This window comes from Gossypium raimondii, chromosome 11, assembly GCF_025698545.1.
Source record: "Gossypium raimondii isolate GPD5lz chromosome 11, ASM2569854v1, whole genome shotgun sequence".
Taxonomy (NCBI): domain Eukaryota; kingdom Viridiplantae; phylum Streptophyta; class Magnoliopsida; order Malvales; family Malvaceae; genus Gossypium; species Gossypium raimondii.
In genome coordinates, this window is record NC_068575.1 from 16423046 (window position 1) to 16447795 (window position 24750).

Genomic DNA, 24750 nt, shown 5'->3' on the forward strand with positions numbered 1-24750 from the left:
TATGCTCATTTTAAATTTGAATTGAATGATTTACATATCCAGCATGGCCAATTCGCACAGAATTTCTTTTTATAAATAAGTTAATTTATATAATGATTTAATCTTTTATATTTATTCTATAATTGATCTATAGAATAATTCATAAGTCAGTATAAAACTGGTATCCAATTTTAAATATTATTTAAATTTATAATTAATAAAACATCATAGATATTAATTAGACCTGTCCATGGGCCGGGCGGGCCGGCCCGGCCCGACGGCCCGTCCGAAATATGGGAGGGTTCGGGTAAAAGTATAGGCCCGAAATATGGGCTTGGGTAAAAAAACGAGGCCAGTTTAAAAAATGGGCCAGGCTCGGACTCAACTTTTTTGGCCCGGACCCGGCCCGGCCCGAATATAATAAATATGTATTTTTTTTATTTTTTAATTTTAAAATACTTTAAAAATATTTTTATTTTTATTTTTTTAATTTTTAAAATATTTTTTTTGTGTTTATTAAAAATCGGGCCGGGCCGGGCCGGGCTCGGGCTTACTCTTTTTTTTCCTGGGCCGGGCCTGGGTAAAATTTCAGGCCCATATTTCGGGCCGGGCCCGGGCCCGGGCCTACGAGTCGGGCCAAAAAATTTTTCCGGGCCCGGCCCAGCCTGGCCCATGGACAGCTCTAATATTAATAATCATACGATTAAATTTTAAAGATAAAAATTTAATAAAAACTATTTGCTATTAATTAATTAAAATTATAATATATATAAGAAGGTAGAACCCCGCGTAAGCTGGGTGCTCATTTGGTCATTCTAGTATTTATAAAAAATGTATAATCTCTTTTATTTTTATATTTATGAAGATCTGGAATCTCTTGAGGCTTATAACTCCATTTTTGTTTATTTTATATTTCTTTATTTTGTCATGTCATCCCTTCTACTGACTTGACCCCTCTTTCTATCTGGAACTTAAGGCTTAAGTCTTTGTGTCCATTGCGTGTGCCAGCTATGCTTTGGATCCTTGGCGGGTGGAACAATCTATCCAACTGCCTGCTATAAATTGAGTATGTGAACCTTTCCCACTTCCTACATAACTCCACCCACTTCTGTTTCTGTCCTTAAACAACAAAAAGAAAACTACTGGGCATCTGCCCCTCTTAGCCATTCAAGGTACATACCTCTCTGGATTTGGTTTTTGGATGTTTCAACATCTTTCTTGTTTATCTATTCCACCCATTTCTTTTTCTGACTGCTTGTTAGTATAAAGGTTCCATTTTTATTGATCCGAAATTGAATCTGGGTTTTTTTCTTGGTTTGTGAAGTGATCTGTAGATACTCCTCCAAGAACGAATAACAAGTTCTATTGTTCTTTTGGCTAATAGCATAATTATAGTTTAGATTTAAGGAAGATGATCAATATATTTCAGGAAGCATGTGCTTCTCTTTCATTCCCTTTAAATCATCTTCATAAAACTGTTCCTTTGTATTGGTCTAGCAGCAACTTCTTAATTTCTTCCTTCTTACAATAATTCGAGTTATATCACTGAGAATAAGGAAATTGGGAATTTCTTGGGAGGCAAAAGTGTTAACAATAGCATTAGTTAAGCTTGTTCTAGGACAACAACTGTTCTATTTTAGATCATTTGGATTCTTACAGATTGGATAAATGATAAATATGGATTTCAATAACTTGTGTTTTTCTTTAAATACCTTCATGTTGATGAATATAGTGATTAAGATCTGGACTGTTTAGTGTATCATGTGGGTGAATATCTGTGTCTGTTGTTTTAAACATGGAATTTACGATAACATGCTTGAGTAAGGATTACAAAGGTCAACTCCATTGTGACTCGGTCGATCTTGAGGGTAGCGGCAACTGGTTGTAATGGCTTGTCCTCTAGGTTGTAGGGGTTGTAATGATGATTGGAGAGTGGCTGAATCTGGTAGCAGTGGAGTTTCTGCTCCCTGCAGTAGTATAGTGTGTTAATTGTGCAAGGTTACAATGTCGCACCAGGTTTGGCAAATGTTTTTTATATCTAAATCCATTTCTTATACGCATGCGTATTTCACCAGTCTATATTAACCTTCTTCTTGGAAGTAAAGTAGGTATAGGGAGTAAGAAAATGCCAAGGGTACGGAAAAACTTGTGTTGATTTATCATTGAAACCTTTTATGCTACCACTGTTTTTCCTGCTATTATATTTGCTTGAAATGTCAGTTTTCTCATTCCATTGAATCAAATTAGTACAACTTTTTTTGGGTTTCGTTGTGGTTTATTTTTCTCTGTCTGTTTATTCCTTCTATTAGCATATGATTGTAGTGGAAGTATACGGAATCAAGTTACTTGAAGGGCACAAATTCATCCTTGCATAAAAGCCGGATCACTTTTATGTTTGAAATTTTGAACATCATGCTTCTATTATCAGAAGTTTTGTGCTAAACTTGCTTTTATATGTAATGCCAGTAGTTGTAATATACCTACCATCATGTTGTGTCTTTTAATGAATCTTATAGTCTGTTCATGTTTGGTTGTATTTTGTCCGTGCTTATTTATATCTGGCATCTTTTTTAGGGAATTTGCTGAAAAATCAGGGAAGACTTACATTCGAGTTTCAATTTGTGGCAAAGGGTTCTGAGTTGCAAGGTACATTTGAATCAATTGTTAGCGGAGGAAAAAAGGTGAAGAAGGAAGAACTGCATTTCAAAGCGAAGGTAAAGGATATGGAGCCAAACCATGAGAAGGAAGGGAAGGCTGAGGTCGAACTTGAATTGAAGACCAAATCAGTGGAGGAGGATAAGGGGGAGAAACATAAAGAGAAGGATAAGGAAAAACACAAGGATAGTGAAATTGGAGAAATGAAGAATAAAGAGGAGAAAAGGAAAGAGAAAAAGGAGAAGAAGGAGAAGATGCACAAAGATGAAGAAGATGATGAGAACACAGAGAAAAAAAAGAAAAAAGACAAGGAGGTGGAGATGAAGAAAGAAGGAAAACACGAGGATAAAGAGGTGGTAGAAGAAGATGAAGAGAAAGAAGAGAAGAAGAAGAAAAAAGGAAAGAAGCATAAGGAGAAAGAGGTTGAGGGAGAAGAAGATGAAGAGAAAGATGAGAAGAAACAGAAGAAGAAAGACAAGGAGAAGGAGAAAAGTAAAGACAAGAAGCACAAGGATAAGGATCATGAGTTAGATGAAGATGAAAAGACTAGAGAGAAGAAAAACGAGAAGTATAAGGAGAAAAAGAAAGAAAAGAAGCTGAAAGATGAAGAGGAAGAGGAAGAGGAGAAAGTGACAGAGACAGAGAAGAAGAAAGACAAGAAGGCAAAGGAGAAGAAGAAAGAAAAGAAGAAGGATAAAGTAGAAGAAGATGAAGAAATAGAAGAGGGAAAGAAAGAAAAGAAGAAGAAGGATGAGGTAGAAGATGAAGATGAAGAATTAGAAGAGGGAAAGAAAGAAAAGAAGAAGGACAAAGAGGCAAAAGAGAAGAAGAAGAAGGATGAGATAGAAGAAGATGAAGAAGAATTAGAAGAGGGAAAGAAAGAAAAGAAGAAAGACAAAGAGGCAAAGGAGAAGAAGAAAGAAAAGAAGAAGAAGGATGAGGTAGAAGAAGCTGAAGAATTAGAAGGGGGAAAGAAAGAAAAGAAGAAAGACAAAGAGGCGAAGGAGAATAAGAAAGAAAAAAAGAAGAAGGATGAGGTAGAAGAAGATGAAGAATTAGAAGAGGGAAAGAAAGAAAAGAAGAAAGACAAAGAGGCGAAGGAGAAGAAGAAAGAAAAGAAGAAGAAGGATGAGGTAGATGAAGATGAAGAATTAGAAGAGGGAAAGAAAGAAAAGAAGAAAGACAAAGAGGCAAAGGAGAAGAAGAAAGAAAAGAAGAAGAAGGATGAGGTAGATGAAGATGAAGAATTAGAAGAGGGAAAGAAAGAAAAGAAGAAAGACAAAGAGGCGAAGGAGAAGAAGAAAGAAAAGAAGAAGAAGGATGAGGTAGAAGAAGCTGAAGAATTAGAAGAGGGAAATAAAGAAAAGAAGAAAGACAAAGAGGCGAAGGAGAAGAAGAAAGAAAAGAAGAAGAAGGATGAGGTAGAAGAAGCTGAAGAATTAGAAGAGGGAAATAAAGAAAAGAAGAAAGACAAAGAGGCAAAGGAGAAGAAGAAAGAAAAAAAGAAGGATGAGGTAGAAGAAGATGAAGAATTAGAAGAGGGAAAGAAAGAAAAGAAGAGAGACAAAGAGGCAAAGGAGAAGAAGAAAGAAATGAAGAAGGATGAGGTAGAAGGTGAAGAGAAAGAAGAGAAGAAGGAGAAGAAGAAAGATGAAGAGGATAAAGATACTAAGTACAAGGATGAAGAGAAAGAAATCGACGAGGAGGAAAAGAAGAAAGTCAAAGTGGAAAAGAATGTTGTGAAGGGTGACAGTGGCATAACCTCCAGGGAAATTGTAATAGAAGATACTGGGAAAGAACCAGAAGGTGAAGGAGACCAAGAGAAGCAAAAGGGTAAAGCAAAAGAAGAGAAAGATGATAACAATAAATGTGAGAAGAAGAGAAAATTTGAGGGGAAGGACAAAAGCAAAGATATTAGTAAGCTGAAACAGAGGTTAGAGAAAATTAATAGCAAAATAAATGCCCTACTTGAGAAAAAGGCAGACATCCTAAGGCAGATTAATGAAGCTGAGAACAAGACCAATGAAGATGCTGTGTAATTGCATACATGGACCGACTGTGGTATAGCACTATGTACTAGTATGTTTTACACACTCATTTTTTCTTTGTAATAGTATGTATAATGTTTACATGGATAATATAGATTCTCCCAAAGGTTCATATATCCATCACTCTGATATGAAAATGACAGCTAGAAATTTACAGCGTGAAAATTTTTGACTTTGGAATTGTAAGAATCTTATAATAATGAATCGTTCCAGTTAGCATTGATGGAACTGTTGATATGGAGATGATCATTTTATGTATCCTTGGAAGAAAAGTTGATCCTGGAGCCTTTATTGAATTATGTCTCTTTTAAAACTGAACTAGAGCATGTCAAGTAGCCACTTGCAAACTCCCATTAAATGAGAGTCAAATAGACATAAACTTGTGAATATGAGGGTTAAGTTTGCAGTATGTCAAATAGCAGTGTTGGACTCTTTGAGATTTAAATAATGTAAAGGAGACCTTTAGTATACAAAAATAATCAGGATTGTTAGTAACAACTGTCATCGCATTCTTTGTTCTGCTAATTTTTCTGTTCGTATCTTTTCAAGGAGCAGAAGCCATTGAAATTTTGAGTCTTTTCTGTATGTTCTAACTTATGAACCCTCTTTCATTTTTTCAATTTATTTGTGTTAAATTATAATTAAAAATTATTAAAATGATATTTATATTAAATTATAATATATATTAAAAACTATGCTGTATTAAACAATAATTACAATTATCTTATATTAGAAATCAAATTATTAGGAAAAAAATCGTAATAGATGTATACTAAATAATATCTATATATATATTAAAATTATGTTATATTAAGTAATAATTAAATTTATATATATTAAAAAAATAGAGATTCTTCAAAAGGAAAATAAATATGAAGGGGGTTAAAGGAGCAATTATTCTTTTGTTGGGGTTCCAGTCTATGCGCTGGACCTCTAACTTCCAGTTAAAACTTGAGATGGCAGTGAGATTGAAAGTAACACCCCAGTGGAGGTGTTCTAAACACATCCACAACTTTCTACTCCTCTTTTGTCTTAGCAAATTCAAGGTACATACATACATCTCTACATCTCTACATTTCTTTTTTTTTGTTTTGGTTTTGGGTTTTTCAAGATCTTTCTTTTTCTTTTTTGGCAGCTTGCTGAGATGAAGCTTTCATTTTTATTGATTGCTTGTTGTTTTGATTTCTTTTTTTGAATTTTTGATGGGAAACAGAATCTGGGTATTTCTTGATTTGTATAATAATAGCTTAGATTTCAGGAGGATGATCCATTTGGTCATTTCAGGAAGCATATGTTTCTTTCCTTTTAAATCATCATCATAAGCTGGTTTTCTTGTTGTAGATAATTTGAATATTCTTACAGGTTCATAAATAGAGATTTCATGTTTATGAATATACTGAAAATGATTTGGACTGTCTAGTGTATAATTTGGGTGAATATCTAAATGACAATAACATGCTTGAGTACTAAGGACTACATAGGTCGACTCAATTGTGGCTCGGTCAATTTTGAGGCAGTGACATTAGGTTGTAATGGCTTGTCCTTGGTTGTGGCAGTTGTCATGATGGTCGGAGAGGGGCTGGGTTGGCTGCATCTGATCGCAGCATTGTTTATGGTGTTACTAGTGGTGCAAGGTCACAATGTCGCACCGGGTTTCACAAATATTACTGGTATCTAAAGTCCATTTCTTATAAGCACTTATATGTCTCCAGTCCATAGTAGCCTTATTCTTGGAAGTACGAAAATTATAATGGTTTGAAAATAATCTTATATTGATTTGTCATGAACACATTTTATAGTACCATTTTTGTCCTTTTATTGTATTGCTTGAAATGTAAGGTTACTTTTTCCAGTTGAATCGAATTAGTACGGATTTCCGGGGTTTTTGTGTGTTAGAAAATTGAAACAATTTGCTGCTACCATCACAAATTCTGTGTTAGAATTGATATCATGTGTAACGCCGGCAGTTGTAAGATACCAACCATCTTGCTGTGTTCTTTAATGAATCCTATACTCCATCGTCATTTACGGTTGTATTTTGTCCTTGTTTATTCACACGTCACATTTCTTTCAAGGAATTTGCAGAAAACTCAGGAAGGCTTTACATTCAAGTTTGAGTTTGTGGGAAAGGGTTCACAGTCGCAAGATACATCTGAATTGATAATCAATGGAGAAAGAAAGGTGAAGACGGAAGAATTGCATTTCAAAGTCAAGGCGAAGGATGTAGAGCCAAATCATGAGAAGGAAGAATTGCATTTTAAATTGACTGCGACTCTTTTAGTCTCGAAGTGCTGCTTTAACTTGGGCCACCAGCCTCGAAAGTCAGTGCCATCAAACCGGGGGCACTCCAGCTTGTGGGATCGTGAAACAATATCCATCCATACTACCTTGGCGCTGAGGAGGTCAAAATTCCAATCTCACTCGATGAGGGGTTGGCAATGACTCCCTAGGGGGAAAACATGGTGGAGGCCCTTCCAATACGCCTTTTCCTTTGTCTATTGATGGTCCAGCTCCTGAAGAACCAGTCAACTTTCCCAAGTACTATTCAAACAACTCCTAAAGGTCTGACTTGAACTCACCCCTCAAATCCTCCTAAAAACCCTTGAATCGTTCCTCCAAATGAGTATCCCACCGGGAGACCTTAGTTTGCAATTTGGTCATCTCCTACTGAAGATAGGTCACCTCCTTTTGCAAGCGAGTGGAAATCCCTTCACCGGCTATGAGAACCGCCAAGCTCTGATACCTTTGTTAAGGATGAATTCCAAAAATAAAAAAGAAAATGAGAAAGAAGAAGGCAGAGAATGAGGAGGAAGAAAAAAGAAGCAATTTTCATTCCATAATTGTTTGCATAACCATTCCCTTCCCTCTGCTGATAAACACGAGGGAGGGAGGAGAGAGAGAGAGTTTGATTTTCAGTTAGAGGCCGTTATGGCCAACTGGAGGTATGAAACACGCCGTCTCATTAAACGGTTATAACATACCCGTAGCCAAAACGCCCTCGTTTAATTACAAAGCAACAAAAACAAAGAAAATATAACAGAATTTACGGAATGAGAAACAGAGGATAAGAATCAGAAGGTAAAAAGAGGATAGCAAAGGATAAGAAGAAAGACAAAAAATAATAAAGATGCAAAGCACAAGGATAGAGAAAAAGAAGAGAAGAAGAAGAGAAAAGAAACAGATGATGAGGAGAAAAAGAGGAAGCCGGAAAAAATGTTGTGAAGCATGAGTGGCATAGCCTCCAGGGAAATAGCAATAGAAAATATCAGGAAAGAATCAGAAGGTAAAGTAGAGGAAGGGAAGCAAAAGGGTAAAGCAAAGGAAGGCAAAAAGAAAGACGAAGATAAATACAATGAATGTGAGAAAAGAAAAGAAAATTTGAGAGGAAGAACAAAAGCTAAGATCTTAATAAGCTAAAGCAGCAGTTTGAGAAAATTAATACCATATTAGATGCCCAACTTGAGAAAAAATCTGAAATCCTGAGGCAGATTAAAGAAGCTGAGAACAAGACCAGCGAAGTTGCTCTGTAATTGCAGACATGGACTGATGATGGCATAGCACAATGTACTGGTATGTTTTACATTTTCAGTATTGCTTTATAATAATATATCCAATGCTCTCGTAGATGTTAGATTCCCCAAGGAGTTCATATATCCATCACTGATAAACTATTTTTTTGAAAACAAAAATTTAGTTATCGACAAATAAAACTGGAGTCGCCACCGATAAATCTGGTCTATGAAATTTGAGAAAATAGGTTTAGGAGTCGGTTACGCACGAGGAAGGGTTAGCACCCTCGTAACGCCCAAAATCGGTACCGAATTTGATTATTTAATGTCTTGATGTCGAAAATTAAAAAGATTTGGTTAAACTCAAATGTTGAAATCTGAAACGGATAATCAAATGTTCAAGTTAGATAAAGAAATCGAGACCCAATACGTTAGGGTATAATTTCTCAAAACTCCCGAACTTTAAATATCGCTTTTTAAATTTTTTAAAGAAAATCTTCATTTCGAGGAAGCTATATGTCATGCCCAATGCGTTAAGACATAACATATTGAATTCTCGAAAATAATTTTTGTTTATAAATTTTAAATAACGAATATTCTCGGTTATTTAGAATTAACAAAGAAAATCGGAACCCAATACGTTGGGCTCAATTTTCCTCGAAAATCCCTAACTTTGAATATCGTTTTTTTATTTTGAGAACCTTTGAATCATAAAAAATGATTTTAATGTTTTGACAAAATCAAAATGTAATTAAAAATGTGTTAAAAAACAATGCAATATGAAACAAATATTTTAATTTAAATTATACATGTATATAATACATATATAAATGATATATAAGTGAATTTTGCAAGTATGTGTATGAATATGAAATAAGAAAATGCATAAGTATTACAAAATGTTAGTGCATATATATATATATATATATGAATTCAAAAGTCATGAAAAACAATAATAAAATACATATAAAGTATATTCATACATTTACAAAAAATAAAAGTAAAAGTATAATATATTAGTAAATTATGAAAATATGAAAATATATACATAAAAACATTTGAAAAATATATTTATAATAATTTGAATAATGTATAAATATGCATATTATAAAAGAAATATATATATATATATATAGGATTATAAAAATATGAAAATGTATAAATATTATAAAATAATAATGTATATACGTATGTATGTATATGTATGTAAAGCCTAAGAAAATAAAATAATAATAGAATATGTATGTGTATTCATTTAAAGAACATTTAAAATATATACATATATATTATAATAAAACATATGCGTGTATATGCATAAATATAATAACAATAAAATAAAAATATGTATATATGTTAATAAAATATATATATATATATATATATAATAAGATACATATGTGCATAAATATATGTAATAATAATAAATAACATTATAAAAATAATAATGCAATAACAATATCGGTAATATAAAAAAAAAAAACTAAAGTAAACCTAAAGCTACCAATTAAGGATCAAACTGTAAAATAAACAGAATTGAAAGGCTGAATTTAAAGATCTAAAACACTCAAAAGGACTAAATTAAATTGCGCGCAACATGAGGAGGATCAAAATGGAAATTAATCCCATCTTCCAAAACGCTGCGCAGCAACACTAACCAAATTGAAACAGTAATAAAATATTTTGCTTAATTTAAAAGAAATAAAAAACAATTTTAAAGCACTGTAAAACAAAAGGGATCAATTGCGCAAATTATCCATTTGAGAAAAATGAGCGGATCCTCCCCGGGTCGGATCGGGTCGCACACGGGCATAGGCAATACGGCGCCGTTTTGGGGCCACTGAAACAGGCCCCAAACGACGTCGTTTAACGACATATATAAGCCCAAACTTGGAACCCTAAAACACCACTCCTCTGCCATTTCAACTGTTTGTGCCTCAGCCTTCCTTTCTCTGCCGTTCTCCCAACTCCGACCAGATAACGACGAACGAGGGCGCCCGACGACGGTAAGTCCTCCTTTCCCTCTTCTCTTTATTTATTTTTGTTTTAGGATAACAAAAGAAAAACAAAATAAAGTAAAAACAGTAAAATGAACAGAGGAAAAGACAAATAAAATCTGTCACCTTCAAAATCCTTGCTTCTATTTTTCTTGTATTTTCTTTTTCAGTTTTTTTCCAGTACAAAATTTGCTAACCCCGTTACAAAGAATGATTGGCCATTTTATAGCCGAACCCTTTTTTACAAATTTCGTGTGTATATACAAACTGATGTTGTTCGTGATTTGCAGGAGCGTGCGTGTGTGAGCGGAGAGCACGCGAAGTGCGGGACTACCACGACGTGGGGCGTGCGCGGCGCTGGAAGTTACTGCGACGTGGAGAGCATGTACGGCGCAGGGCAAATTAGGGTTCTTAGGATCATCTTAGGATTAGGTTAATTGGGTTAGGCTAGATTTGGGCTTGAATGAATGAAATTGGGCTATTTTGGGCCGCATGTATTTGGTTTATTGGGCTGTACAAATGATTTTGGGCCCCGGGCAACAATTGGGTATCACAAAGATGACAGCTAGAAGTTACAGTATAATATTTGTGGAACTTTAGAATTGGAAGAATATGATAATAATGAATAGTTCGTGTTAGAATAGATGAGAACAGATGGAAATTGTTGATGTGAAGGTGATCATTTGAAGCAGCTTTAGAAGAAAAGTTGATGAGATTTATTTTTCAATATTCAGTTTTACTAATAGTAGATGCTATAGTTGGACTCTTGTATTGAAGTAATGGGAGGCTTAAGAAATCTCTCCACTTGATTTATTAACAAAAACCTCTACTTATAAAGTTAAAGATAAAGATAAATAATTACATATAATATAGAAATAAGATAAAAAAAATTCAAAACTAGGATAGAAAAAAATATAAATGTAGTTTGTAAATGGCTTCAAACTACTTGAAAGTAGATGTAACTTATAGAAAAGATTGGCTACTGTGCTTTGGCTGGTTGAGTGGTGAGGCCAAATCCTAATGGGAAGAGGGGATCATAATGTGGATCTCCAACATGCATTGGCAACTGATCAACAGTCTTGAACCAGGTGAATGAAAGCTTGCCAGTAAAGCCAAAATCACCAAACAACACATCAGCAACTCCTTGACCCTCGCTTCCTGGCAGCCACGCAGCGACAAGAGCTTCAATGGAGGCAACATAAGGTTGGATCACAACAGGACGACCGGAAACTACAACCACAACGCATTTCACAGTTCCACATACATTTGTGATTGTGCTTGGCCCTGGTTCAGGAATTGTCAAGTTTAAGTTGTCTCCTTTTGTCTCTGCATATGGATGCTCCCCTACTACAACAATTGCATATGAGAAACCACCGGATTTGACAAACTCAGCATCAGGGTTTTCATTGTATACAACTTTAGTAGTCGGTTCAACTGTGTTTTTGATGGCTGTGAGGATTGTAGTACCTGTTTATGGAAAGGTCAGTTGCATAGATTCTTAAGGATTCTTCAGGAAATTGAAACAAGTGGATAAATATGAAAGTATTTTATTACCGGTTGTGAGGTTGTTTCCACTAAATCCCATCCACTTAATTGTCCATCCACCACATTGGTAACCCAGATTGTCAGCATGGCTACCAGCCACTAGTATATTTGATGCCTTCTTAGGCAAGGGAAGTAATGGAGCATCTGCAGATTTTCCATTCTTTAGCAACACAAGTGATTTTCTCACTGCTTCCCTAGCCAATTCTCTGTGTGCCTGTTGAATTGGTAAGGCAAAATCAGGAAACTATAATCATCTTGGTAATCGAAAGCAACCAAGCTAGTTGGCTAACCTCACATCCAAGTTGCTCAACGATCTTTTCATCTGCTAGTGGGTTCTCAAACAGACCCATCGTGAACTTAACTAGCAAAATTCTCTTCACTGCATCATCAATGCGGCTCATGGGAACAAAATTATTCTTCACCAGGTAGGTTAGTCCATCAATAAATTCTGTGTAGTTGTATGGAAGCATAATCTGAAGGATTAAAAAACAATGACCATTAGCATTTAAAGGGGAAAAAAAAAGGATGAAACTGCTTAACAAACTAACCATGTCAAGGCCAGCGTTTACTGAAGCTTCAATAGAATATGTATAGTTAGCATGGGGTGGAGAAGTGATTCTATCAATACCCTCCCAATCTGAGATGACAAAGCCCTGAAACAATGTCCCAACATACATGCATAAGAAGATTTCTTTTTATTGTTGTAAAATTAGAGGCTTTGGTACCTTGAAACGAAGGTTTTTTTTAAGGAAGTTGGTGACCATCTCATAATTAGCATGCATCTTAACTCCATTCAAGCTCGAATAGGAGATCATGACTGTTGCAACACCTTTTCTAATTGAACTGACGTAGCCTGGCATATGAATGCTAAGCAAACCTTTATTGTCAATCACTGTGTTGTTTTCATTGATACCTTTGGTTGTTCCACCATCACCTATATAGTGCTTGGCACAAGCTGCAACACTTTCCCTGGATACCAAAGCACAGATGAATTTACCTTTTCATATTACTTAAACATGCCTCAATTATGTGTTGTTCTTGTTTATAATAACTTGCTTACATTCCACCCACAAATGGAACACCCTTGGGATAACTAGAAGGGATTTGTCCTTGTAATCCTGGTATAATCTCAGTCATGTCTTGAACAATCTTGGGATCTTCACTGTAACTTTCATAACATCGACCCCATCTCGGATCTCTACATACCTGCTCCATATATAATGCAATTCACTTAAAAAGTTCCAATCATAAACAAGAGATAATATTTAACGTGGTTCGGGAATGTTTACCGCAATACAAGGTGCAAAAACATAGTGAATGCCTGTGGCTCTGACTTCAAGAGCTGTTACAACTCCAATCCTATTAACTAGTTCAGGATCCCTGGTTCAAAATTAATGAGAACTTCCTCCGATTTCTGATAAGGTGATGGCTAGCGAAAGTATTCAAACTTGCCTGGTAGCACCGAGACCAATGTTGTGAGGAAAAATGGTTGCCTTGTAGACATTGTTATGGCCATGAACAGCATCAATCCCATAAATCATTGGAATTCCTAATCTGGATGATAATGAGCCCTTTTGAAATTCATTGACCATGTCGATCCAATCCTTCGGTGAAGCTTGTGGAGTTGGCTCACTCCCTCCTCCACTCAACAAACTACCTGCCAAATGCAAATTCATTCGCCCTTTGAGTCTAGAGGTGTCCATGGGCAATATCATTACATTATGAAAGTAAATTGATGATAGGCTTACCGATGAAATACTTTCTCATGACCTCAGGTGAACTAACGTTGCGCTCAATCTGGATCATTTGTCCAATTTTTTCCTCTAATGTCATCCTTCCCATCAAGTCTTTGATTCTAACATTATACGGCTGGTTTGAATCTTTATAGATCATTTTTGTATCTGCATTTGCTGAAGTTGCCATGCAGCACCAAACCAGGATTCCCATCAAAAGGATGCCAACAATTCTTGGTCTTTCCATTCTACTCTTTCAATGATTTTCCTTCAAAATTGAAACAAGAAAATTAACAATCCCAGTTTCAGGGTAAAATCTATATTATGACAATCTATGTTATTCATATGACATATTCTGAAATAAATTATTAAGTAAACCTAAGATTATTGAAAAGGAGAAACAAAGAAAAGATTGAAGAAAAGTATCCAAATATCCATATCATACTCCATAACTACTTTATCAAAAGATCAAATAGAAAGAAAGGACTCCAAACATGCACCACAAAGACTCAGACTTCTAAAACACCCTAAAATTTAAAACCAAAATTCACCAATAAAAAAAACATCCTAAGCTTGTTTTGCATGTCACCATGGATATTGCACTTATCAGCTTCATACATACATTATGCAAGAAAAGAAAAAGAAAGGTAGAACTGGAACATACAGGAAAATCCCAGAAATACAATAATGGTGTGGTAGTGCCTACAAACGAAGATACAGAAAATGGTGGTTTGGAAAAGAGAGAAGGATTATAATGTTGAAAAGGAAAGCAGGGTAGTTTGGAAAACAAAACAAGAATTTTTATTTATATATGTCTTACATCCTGAGTTTCGTAGTTGCTTTAAATCGTGTAAAAGAACAAGCGAATAACACGGATTCTCCAGTTAAAGAGATGATGTGGTAGATAAGCAATCATTTATTTTCTTACCTTTTTTTTTACGAACTTCAATTAATTTGTTTATCACTAAATTAGTTACGATTTTTTGCATTAGCATTACATAACAGATTTCTAAATCAGATCATAAACCAATATCAGTCTATGATTTAATTCTATATTTGGTCATTTAATTTAGTGGGTGTGATTGGTCACCTAAAACATATCTTTCTAATAAAATTTTAAAATATTCTAATTAAAATTGATTAAAAAGATAACTTTTTGGTCTACAAAAAGGAAATTTGGGATCAAGAGTTCAGCTACGTGTGAGGAAGATATTAATACCCTCACGATGCTTGTTAACAAAAACGATATCATTTAATCATGTGTTATTCGTAACTTGAAAATATTGAATTTAATTTTATTCATTTTATTCTAAATAGAAAATTAAAAAAAGAATAACTCGACAATGACCCTTATTTATTTTAAAAAAGAAGAACAGAGAAAAATCCAAGCTGAGAATCCCAACAAAAATCCAATATAAATTATAAAATTTTACCTTCTTGAGATTCCAATTGTGACAAAAGTTGGTGCAATGAAAATATCCAATGGAAACAACAATTGAATTTCTTAAAATGTATTCCTTTTGAAATACGTTACATGTAAACTCATTTTAAGGACTTTATGGCCGACTTGGATGAAGATGTCTTTTCTTTTTCCTTTTTCTCTTTAACTCTAAAGTCCTCCCTACCACCCTCTCAAAACCTTTTAGTAATCTAGTAATTAAGTTGGAATCCGATTATTGGTAACATCAATCCAACCAAAGTTTCATTTTTAATTTTAATATATAGTATGGATTTACAATTTTTCTTATCCATTTGCAACGTTTTTGGTTTGTTGAAATTTGCAATTGGGATACCAAATATTACGCAAATGTTGATTGAATTTAGGTTAGAAAAAAAATCAAAAATAAAAAGAATTGATAAGAGGATTCTAGAAAAGTGAAAGGAGAGACAAAGACAAAATAAGAATGACGTAAATTTAACGTGTATATTTATATTTATGTTCGTTTTATAGTTTGTAGTTGCCCCTCTCAATAATATCATTTTCAAAGTTTGAACCTCGATCCTTTCATTGGGAGTACAATGTACCTTACCATTACATCCAATTACTAATTAGTCTTTTTTTTTAATAGCTCACATGTATAAAAAGGTCCATAACAAAAAAAAAAAATTTAATAGAGCTTAAATTAAATTTGTACTCAATTGAGCCTTTGTTGTTAATAAAAAAATCACTTAAGTTCCTTTGCTACCAATATTCGTCTTTGATCACATTGATCGTTTAAATCAATTAAGAGACCAATTAAACGGTGATGCGAGGCATCTTTTGGTTTAATCTTATATTTTCATAAAAATTATAAAGTACATAAAATATTAAAATTTATATAAACTTATAAAATTATAAAAAATTCATAAAACTTATAAACATTATAAAATTCTAATAAATTATAAAAATAATTATAACAATAATAAAATTAAAACATATTTAAAAATTTAAAACTTATAAAGAATTCATCAAAACTTATAAATATTATAAAAGCTTATAAAAATTCTAAAAAGTTATAATAAATTATCATACAAATTATAAAATTATCATTACTTATAAAACTTATAAAAATCATAATAAGTTCTAATAAATTATAAATAAAAATATATTTTTGAATAAAATTATAAGATATTAAAAATATATAAAAATCATAAAAAAATATTTATTAGATCCTCATTTTGGAAATTAAACCCTAAAATCAAAATAAACACGACATTAGACCAATAATTGGATAAAAGAAATAGTCATTAAAATCAATGTTATTTGAATAGGACCGGATTAATCGATTTGACCAGTTGGATCAAGAATTGGTAATGGTATTAATTTGGAAAAAGCTATTTGATTGATTGACTCAGAAATTGATACAGACCTGTTGAATAGGATTTTTTTAATATTTTATTTTTTTAAAAATTAATAAATTTTTTAATTGAATTGGATGGACTAATCAAACTGATCGAATCAGTGAACTAGGGACCTAACCAGTTTGGTCATTAGTTTAGTTTTAAAACTTTGATTAAAATATTTCATCTTGATATATGCTAATGCTTACAATTATTAAGTAACGAAATTTTGGTTTGGTAGGATCTAATTATACCGAAAACACTTTCTATATCATACAATACTTAGCTAACAATTTTCAATTTTTCAGTATACAAACTACTATACCTAAAAATTTAGAGATAATTTTTTAAAAATAATAATAATTTTATTAATAAAAGGAGGGTTCCACAATTATCGATTTATTTGTGGAAGATTAAAATATTTTATTAATATGAAAAAGACTCTAACGATTTAATGACTATTCTCATTATCTAGCGATTGGTCAAATCTCATGTGTTCGTTATGATTTTAGGAATTTTAAATGGCTTTTTTCTATTATTTGTAATTATTTAAGATTTTTATAGTTTATTATAAAATTTTAACTATTTTAAATATGTTTATTAATTTTATAAAAATTATAATTTGTTATAACTTTTATAATATTGATAAGTTTTATAATTTTATAATATTATATAAATTTTAATATTTTTATGATTTTTAATCATTTTAATGATTTTTATATATTTTTAATGAGAAACTATAAGATTAAACTATAAACTACCATGTGTCACTATTTGATTAGTCCGTCAATTGATTTTAATGGTTAATATGGTTAAAGACAAAAAGCTGTTAACGAACGACTTAATTGATTTTTTTTTTGTTAAGGACATGAACTCAATTTAATGCGAATTTAATATAAGGAATTAATTTTTTAAAGATATTTTGTACTTATAAATTTTTTAATCATACTAAAGAATAAATGGAAGGAAAATATTTTTAATTAATAATACATATCAAATGTTGAAAATCTGACTTTACTAATAGTATTGAGACTTTACATTTTTTTTCCTATAAAATATCTTACTATATATATATAAACATATATAAAGAATTACTGAAATTCAAAGCTAGTTGTATAACAAATGAAAATTAATTGAAATAAGATGAAATACTTAAGAATGGATTGTCATCGCTTTGCCTTGTAGTTGGTTCAGTAGTAATGCCAAACCCAAATGGATAGAGAGGATCATAATGCGGATCCCCGACGTTCATCGGCAGTTGATCGACCGTTTTGAACCATGTACGAGGAAGCTTGCCTGTAAAACCATAATCACCAAATACAACGTCTGCAACACCTTGTCCCTCGGTACCAGGTAACCAAGCGGCGACAAGAGCATCTATGGAGGCAAGATAAGGTTCGATTACAACGGGGCGACCGGATATTATGATAACAACGCATTTCATAGCTCCACACACATTTCTGATCGTGGTTGGACCAGGGTCTGCAATTGTCAAATTCATGCTATCACCATCTGTTTCTGCATACGGATGTTCCCCTACTACCACAATGGCGTAGGAGAAGTTGTTGGACTTGACGAACTCTGCGTTGGGATTCTCCTTGTATACGACATTGGTGATTGGATCAACCGTGTTCTTGATGGCAGCTAGGATTGTTGTACCTGTTGGTAACAAGAGTCATTGTAATGGCTAATGCTTTAAGGTTTATAAACGCTAGGAATATATTGGCACAGGGCTGAGAAATACCAATTGTACGGTTGTTGCCGTTAAATCCTTGCCACTCCATTGTCCATCCACCGCATTGATAACCCAAATCGTCGGCATGGCTACCTGCAACTAGTATTTTTGAGGTCTTCTTAGGTAGGGGAAGCAATGGCTGATTCAAAGATTGCCCATTCTTCAGCAAAACAAGCGATTTTCTCACTGCTTCCCTAGCCAACTCTCTATGTTCCTGTTGGATTGGTTCGGAAAAGTTACGACATTATAATAATCTTAATCTTTAAAGCTGAAAAACCAGGCCAATGATTTGTATGGTCCAGCAAATCCCCAAGAATAACCAGTTCCATACAATTAAACATAGCTAATAAACTAACCTGACTTCCTAGTTGGTCAACCAAGCTATTATCAGCGAGTGGGTTCTCAAATAGTCCCACTACAAACTTAACTCGCAAAATTCTCCTTACTGCATCATCAATGCGGCTCATGGGGATGACATTGTTTTTCACATGGAAGGTTAGCCCATCTATGAATTCTTTATAGTTGTACGGAACCATGACCTGCGATTAGTTCACATTATTATTATAAGTACATCCAACACTTTAAAAACACAAGAAAAATGAACTCTAACCATGTCGATGCCCGCATGAATTCCAGCTTGAATTGAATATGAATAGTTTGCGTGTGGTGGATATGTTATCCTATCAAGACCTTCCCAATCCGAGATGACAAACCCCTGAAACAATGTGCAGAATCTATGTTATGCTCCCCGGTTCTTTTGAAAAGCGATGTTGGTGGGCCTATGTTACTCGAACTTTTTATTTTTTGGTGCTATGAGAAACAGTTATACCTTAAAACCAAGTGTGTTCTTGAGGAAACCCGTGATTAACTCACGATTAGTATGCATTTTAATCTCATTCCAGCTTGAATAGGAGATCATGACTGTTGAAACACCTTTCATAATTGAAGTATAGTAAGCTGGCATATGAATGCTGAGCAAACCTTGCCAGTCTATCACTGTGTTGTTCTCATCTATGCCTTTGGTTGTTCCACCATCACCTACATAGTGCTTAGAACAAGCCACTACATTGTTCCTGCATACCACAGGGAGAAAAACTTAACAAATTGGTTTCGACTTTTACAGGCTGCATAAATTCTGCAATTAGAAAGTTGGAGTATGATATTTCACATAAAAATAAAGTAATACACCAACATTAAAACATAATAACCTCTTATTTAAATGATTTCAATCTATCATTAAAAGCTTAGAATAAGAAAGTATAGGTATCTATAGGTTCCTTCTTAAAGAGCAATAAATGCTTGGAACCCCCTACATATGTTGTGGATAAGAAGTAAGACCAACCAAGTTAATTACATGAGGCATTCAAACTTTGTATTGTGGATGCAAGTGGGGACTATATTTCTACTTTTGTTTTCTCTTTATAAGAAGTAGAATTCAGTTTACACAACATTAGTTTTTCCCTTTCAAAAATAGAGGTACAATAATTTATGGCATGACTTCTTGTTATATACAGTTAACTATGTAAAATAAGATGATCTCTTAAATGTGAAATTGAGTTGAACATGTGTAGTTTGTGAAAACTGCTTACTTTCCAGCAACAAATGGAACTCCCTTAGGAGAGTCAGTAGGGATGTCTCCTTGTAATCCAGGTATAATGTCTGTCATGTCTTGAACAATCTGGGGATCTTCACTGTAACTTTCGTAACATCGACCCCATCTTGGATCTCTACACACCTGTTCAAAGTTTACTAGTTAAATTTGCTTCATTATATACCATCATAAGAAGTTCATACATCCCCAAAGATAAAAATGTAACAGGAAAAGGCAAATGAAAGCTACCGCTATACAAGGTGCGAAAGCATATGGAATGCCAGTTGCCCTGGTTTCAAGTGCTGTTGCAGCCCCAATTTTCTTAACTAGTTCAGGGTCCCTGGTTTATAAGAAAAATAATTCAGCAAGGATGTAGAAATGTAGAACCATATTAAAGAATAAACCCAAACAGCTAAAGCGCATCTACATGCCTGCTTGCACCTAGACCAATGTTGTGAGGAAAAATAGTTGCCTTGTAAACATTGTTGTTCCCATGAACAGAATCAATCCCATAAATCATCGGAATTCCTAATCGGGTTGATAAACTACCTCTTTGAAAGTCATTGACCATGTTTATCCAAGTTTCTGCAGAAGCTTGAGGAGCTGGGACACTCCCTCCTCCACTCAATACACTTCCTGTCAAAGCAAAAGATACCCTTTTTTACTTTTGAGTATGCCTTACTCAAAAATTGCTTAATTTGGTACAATTTGTCAAAGAAGAGTGTGATGGATGTTGCTTACCAATGAAATACTCCTTCATCACCTCGGCTGAAGCAACTTCGCGTTCGATTTGGACCATCTGTCCTATTTTTTCCTCTAATGTCATCCTATCCAACAAGTCCTGGATTCGAACAGGTATAGGTTGTTTTGGATCTTTGTATTTCATATATTCTGCTTTTGCTGGGGTTGTCAAGCAACACCAAAGCACAACTCCCATTATTAAGATGGGAACTCTTGATCTTGCCATTCTGATTTTCTTCCAATTTCCTGCAAATTAAAGAATAAGCATCAATCCATGAAGCAATATATGGAACAGCTCAAAACATTCAGTTATGAGTACTTGAAACAGTGGGACCAAGAATTGCAGAGAACCCATTTATGAAATAGCTCAAAATAACCCAAAAATGCAATGGAAACTACATCTTGAATTGAGCAAAAGCAATTCAATCATAAGTAGTTGAAGTTTTGAGGGTTGTTTTCTATGTGATAATATTTGCAAGTACACATGAATGGTTTCCAAGAGAAGAAAAAAGATCAAAGCAACATGAATATTTTCTTGGATTTTGACAACACGGCATAGCGAAATATCGAACACAATGCAAACAGATTATCATGCAAAGTGAAAATGAAGAGAGTTCATAAGTTAGAAGAACATACAGAAAACCCAGAATTCCAATGGCTTCTGCTCCTTGAAAAGAGACACAAACAGAAAGATTAAGGAAGAGACTAATCAAAATGTCATGTAGCTGACTCTTTGGGAAATCAAACTTGGAAAAGGTGGTATTTATAAAAAGATTGCTACCAACTTCCATCAAAATTCCAACTCCCATATTTGTTGATTAAGGATTCACTCGGATTTAAACAGGTTCGTGCATTGAATATATTTTTATCTTATGTGATCGTACATCCAAAGTCAAAACTCCAAACAGTTCCTTATTTTTTTTCCCTTAGAAAATAAAAAATAAAAATAAAAATTGTTGGAATCATGAAATGGAAAAATGGAGATGTGACTCAGCACCGCAGGTAATCAAATCGAAAATAAAGTATTTTAATGGGGCCTGCATATTATATAACCCAAATCATCATCATTATCTTTTAAGAAATTTTAAATAATTTTCTATTATAGTGTTTGTTTCTCTTAGTTTCCGTAACGTTAACGATAACAATTAAAACACTTTGTGAATTCTTCAAGCCTGAACCTGTGATTTTAAATTTATGGGAAACAACTTCTTTTAAGTATTAGATTAAACACGAATATTATCTTAATTTGATTAACTTTGATTTTAAATTGTAAATCCGACGAGGACATGTATGATTAAAAATTATTTTGTAAGAAAATTACGAAGTGCTAAAATTTATTTGATAAAAGATTTCTCTAGTCTCTCTCAATTTTAAAATTGAATAAATTAGCCTTTTTAAAAAATCGAAGCAATTTAATCCTTATAAATTTTGAATGTGTGCAATTAAGTGCAATCAATCATGATATTAATATTTTTCATCAATTGTACATAAATTTGAATGGTTTAATAATAAATTTAGCTCTAAAAGTTTATAGGTTCTTTCAATTTTGTTTTTATTTAACAAATTCAACTCACAATATTTGTACAAACGTATAAATGTTGAGGCTAAATTTGTTGATTTTTTTTAGAATAAAAATTAAATTGACAAATATGTAAACATCAAGGGCTAAATTTGTTTTTATACCAATCAAAATTATGTACAATTTAAAGAAAGACATTGGCTTCTTGATTAATTGTCTTTACTTGCTCACTTTCAAAATTGACAGGAATTCAATTGCTCTGATTTTTTTAGAGGGGCCTATTTGCTCAATTATGCTTATTGGAAAGCTCGTATGGAGGCTTACATTAAGTCCATTGGCGAGAGGTCATGGTTTGCTATGTTAACTAGATGGGAACCACCCAAAATGGATATTGAAAGTGGAAGGGTTGTTAAGCTAGAAGCACAGTGGACCACTGAGGAAAAGAAGTTGACAAATGCTAACTCAAAAGCTTGATATGCAATATTTTATGGAGTTGGCATGCAAGAGTTTAAGAGAATGGTAAAATACACAATTACTTAGACTACTTGGGATATTTTGGAGATTGCACATGAAGGGAACATCCACTGTCAAGCAGTTAAAGATGCAAATGTTGACTTCGAGGTTTGAGAGCCTAAGGATGCAAGAATTAGAAACAATTGGAGAATTATATGCTAAGTTGTGCGACTTATCGAATCAAGCTTTTTGCCTTAGGTGAATAGTATTCTAATGGCAAATTGGTTAGGAAGGTGTTACGGTCTCTTCCTAAGATATTTTCCATTAAGGTCACAACCATTGAGGAGGCCAATGATATTGAAAGGTTGGCCATCGATGAACTCATTGGTTCCCTACAGACCTTTGAAATCAATTTTGATAATGCTAAACATAACAGAGCAAAGGGGGACAAAAATGTTACCCTTCAAGTAAATTAGGTAGTGCCAACTCCCCAACCAGCTACCATTGAAGACCTTCAAGAGCAAATAGCTTTACTTACTAAGAATTTCAGTAACGGTTTCAAGAAATAGGTTAGAAGCCAGTGCTAATATTCCCCCCCAAAAGTCAAAGGGAATAGTTATCAATGAGGAACTTAATAAGGACAAAAAGAAGAGGTGCAATGCTTTGAGTGCCAAGGATATGGTCATATCCAATTTGAGTATGCTAATACTCTAAAAAGGATATGTGTATCTTGGAGTGATGAGGACTCATCTAGTGGATTAAACTTAGTAGAGGATCATTACAATTTTGATGCTTTTGTTGCTAGTGCTATTAATGATGATAATTCTGATAGTGATCTGGATCTTAGCTTAGGTGAAGAATTTTTGATTACATATAGAGAGACATTAGGCAAATGAAGACAGGTCTATGAAATCAACATTCAGCTATCATAAGAAAACAATCAATTGAAGGATGAAAACATTGTGTTGATTAAACAAATTATTGCTAAAAAAGCTCTTCTTCTAAAGGAACTAGATAATCTTATGAAGATAAAAAAAAGAAACTTGAGAGACCAAGTTTATGCTAAAAAAAGTTCACTATCAGTAGCAACAAGCTTGATGAGATTTTAGTAAGAAGAAGAAAAAATTTAGGTAGGGGAGGTCTAGGCTTTGTTGATAAGGGAAAAGTTGTAATGGAAAGCCCCATAGTCTTTGTTAAAGAAACTAGTTCAAAAGAAGATGGTGAAAGTTCTAAACCAATGTTATTCAAGTCATCCAAGAAGAATGTTCATTCCCATAGGTGATTTGACAATATTATGGTGCCCCTGGTCATATAAGAGCACATTTCTTTAAGATGCTACATGATTTAAGATGGAAGAATTTAGTGCCTAAGACAGTGCCTACTCCCCCTAGCACTACAACTAGAAAAGTGCAAAAATGAGCATGGGTAAAGAAAGAAGCTAAATGTTTGCTAGTTTCTCATTGTTCATTGAATTCCACTTTTGATGGAATTTGGTATTTTGATAGTGGTTGTTCACAAAAAATGACAAGTAACCAGACATACCTCACTGACTTTGAAGATTATCTTGTTGGAAAAGTGACTTTTAGTGTGGAAAGAAAGGTCATATACTTGGTAAAGGCATCTTGAATGTTCCTGGCATGCCTCAATTGAAGAATGTATTGCTTGTAGATGATCTCAATGTTGGATCTGGTTTCCTAAGTGTAGTATATTCGTTTGTCGTTCTATTGTAATTTGATATGTCAAATTAGGCTCCCATTACGCTGAAAGAGCTTGTTTTCGAGCAATTTATATATTTTTGTCATGTTTTTACTTAGTGTTAGTTTTTTGCCTTAATAAGTGAAATAGTGAGTTTTATGCCGCTTTTGAGACCCAAAATGGCCAAATGCACCATAAGAAACGTAAAGGTTGATTAAGTGTTGTAGGAAGTTATCGGAGACCAGAACATGAGTGAAAATATCACCTAGAAGGGGGTATCGTGATACCGAAGCCTAAAAGTCGTGATACCCCTAATACTGTTGAATTAAAGACGATCAAGGTTAGCCACAGTGGTATAGATATACCAACTACGGGTATTGCAATACCCAACTCCCAAGGATTCCCTCAAGTCAATACTAACATATGTATCACAATACCAAACCATGGGTATAACGGTACCCTTGACGAGAAGAGACAAAAAATGATTGCAGGGAAAGACCTTGTCCAACTTCAACACCAATTAAAAACACACTAAGGGACATTTTAGGCATAAATGTTGGGTTAGAAAAAATGCTAAAATTGGCCAAAATTGGCTGAGAGAACAAACACACTTCACATTATCTAGTTTTACATTTTTCTCTTCATCTTTTAGGGTTTAGTTCTTATTCTTCATAGCTTAGGGTTTATTCTCTTGTTCATCTCTTATTTTTCTTAGTTCATTTTATGGTAGTTA

The 24750-nt window shown here is 33.7% G+C and overlaps 4 protein-coding genes and 1 long non-coding RNA gene across 6 annotated transcripts; 3 read left to right on the forward strand and 2 right to left on the reverse strand.

The window, feature by feature from the left end:
* The first annotated feature begins 307 nt into the window (after positions 1-307).
* Positions 308-4847, forward strand: LOC105801193 (uncharacterized). The gene is made up of 3 exons (XM_052623589.1): positions 308-317; positions 956-1045; positions 2554-4847. Exons 1-3 carry the CDS (start codon positions 308-310, stop codon positions 4671-4673), a joined length of 2220 nt encoding a protein of 739 aa, XP_052479549.1. The 3' UTR covers positions 4674-4847.
* A 234-nt stretch (positions 4848-5081) lies between these two features.
* On the forward strand, positions 5082-7660 carry LOC105804447 (uncharacterized). Its single transcript, XM_012637077.2, has 2 exons — positions 5082-5728; positions 6768-7660. Exons 1-2 carry the CDS (start codon positions 5555-5557, stop codon positions 7122-7124), a joined length of 531 nt encoding a protein of 176 aa, XP_012492531.1. The 5' UTR covers positions 5082-5554; the 3' UTR covers positions 7125-7660.
* Positions 7661-9594: 1934 nt separating this feature from the next.
* Positions 9595-10912, forward strand: LOC105804448 (uncharacterized). The gene is made up of 2 exons (XR_001136980.2): positions 9595-10194; positions 10476-10912. It is a non-coding gene; the product is annotated as an uncharacterized LOC105804448 (long non-coding RNA).
* A 39-nt stretch (positions 10913-10951) lies between these two features.
* Positions 10952-14257, reverse strand: LOC105804446 (uncharacterized). Of its 2 annotated transcripts, none has more exons than XM_012637076.2 (10): positions 14128-14257; positions 13479-13731; positions 13183-13387; positions 13020-13110; positions 12791-12936; positions 12456-12699; positions 12279-12383; positions 12021-12203; positions 11740-11944; positions 10952-11652 (listed from the first exon to the last, which is right to left on the reverse strand). In XM_012637076.2, exons 2-10 carry the CDS (start codon positions 13708-13710, stop codon positions 11165-11167), a joined length of 1899 nt encoding a protein of 632 aa, XP_012492530.1. In that variant the 5' UTR covers positions 13711-13731; positions 14128-14257; the 3' UTR covers positions 10952-11164. The 2 variants fall into 2 exon arrangements, with proteins under 2 accessions (XP_012492530.1, XP_052479839.1); XM_052623879.1 differs by lacking the exon at positions 14128-14257 and adding an exon at positions 14015-14086.
* Positions 14258-17281: 3024 nt separating this feature from the next.
* Positions 17282-21176, reverse strand: LOC105804445 (uncharacterized). The gene is made up of 10 exons (XM_012637075.2): positions 20987-21176; positions 20351-20596; positions 20041-20245; positions 19859-19949; positions 19608-19753; positions 18848-19091; positions 18629-18733; positions 18375-18557; positions 18028-18232; positions 17282-17942 (listed from the first exon to the last, which is right to left on the reverse strand). The coding sequence occupies exons 2-10, from the start codon at positions 20574-20576 to the stop codon at positions 17413-17415; spliced, it is 1935 nt and encodes a 644-aa protein (XP_012492529.1). The 5' UTR covers positions 20577-20596; positions 20987-21176; the 3' UTR covers positions 17282-17412.
* Positions 21177-24750: the final 3574 nt, after the last annotated feature.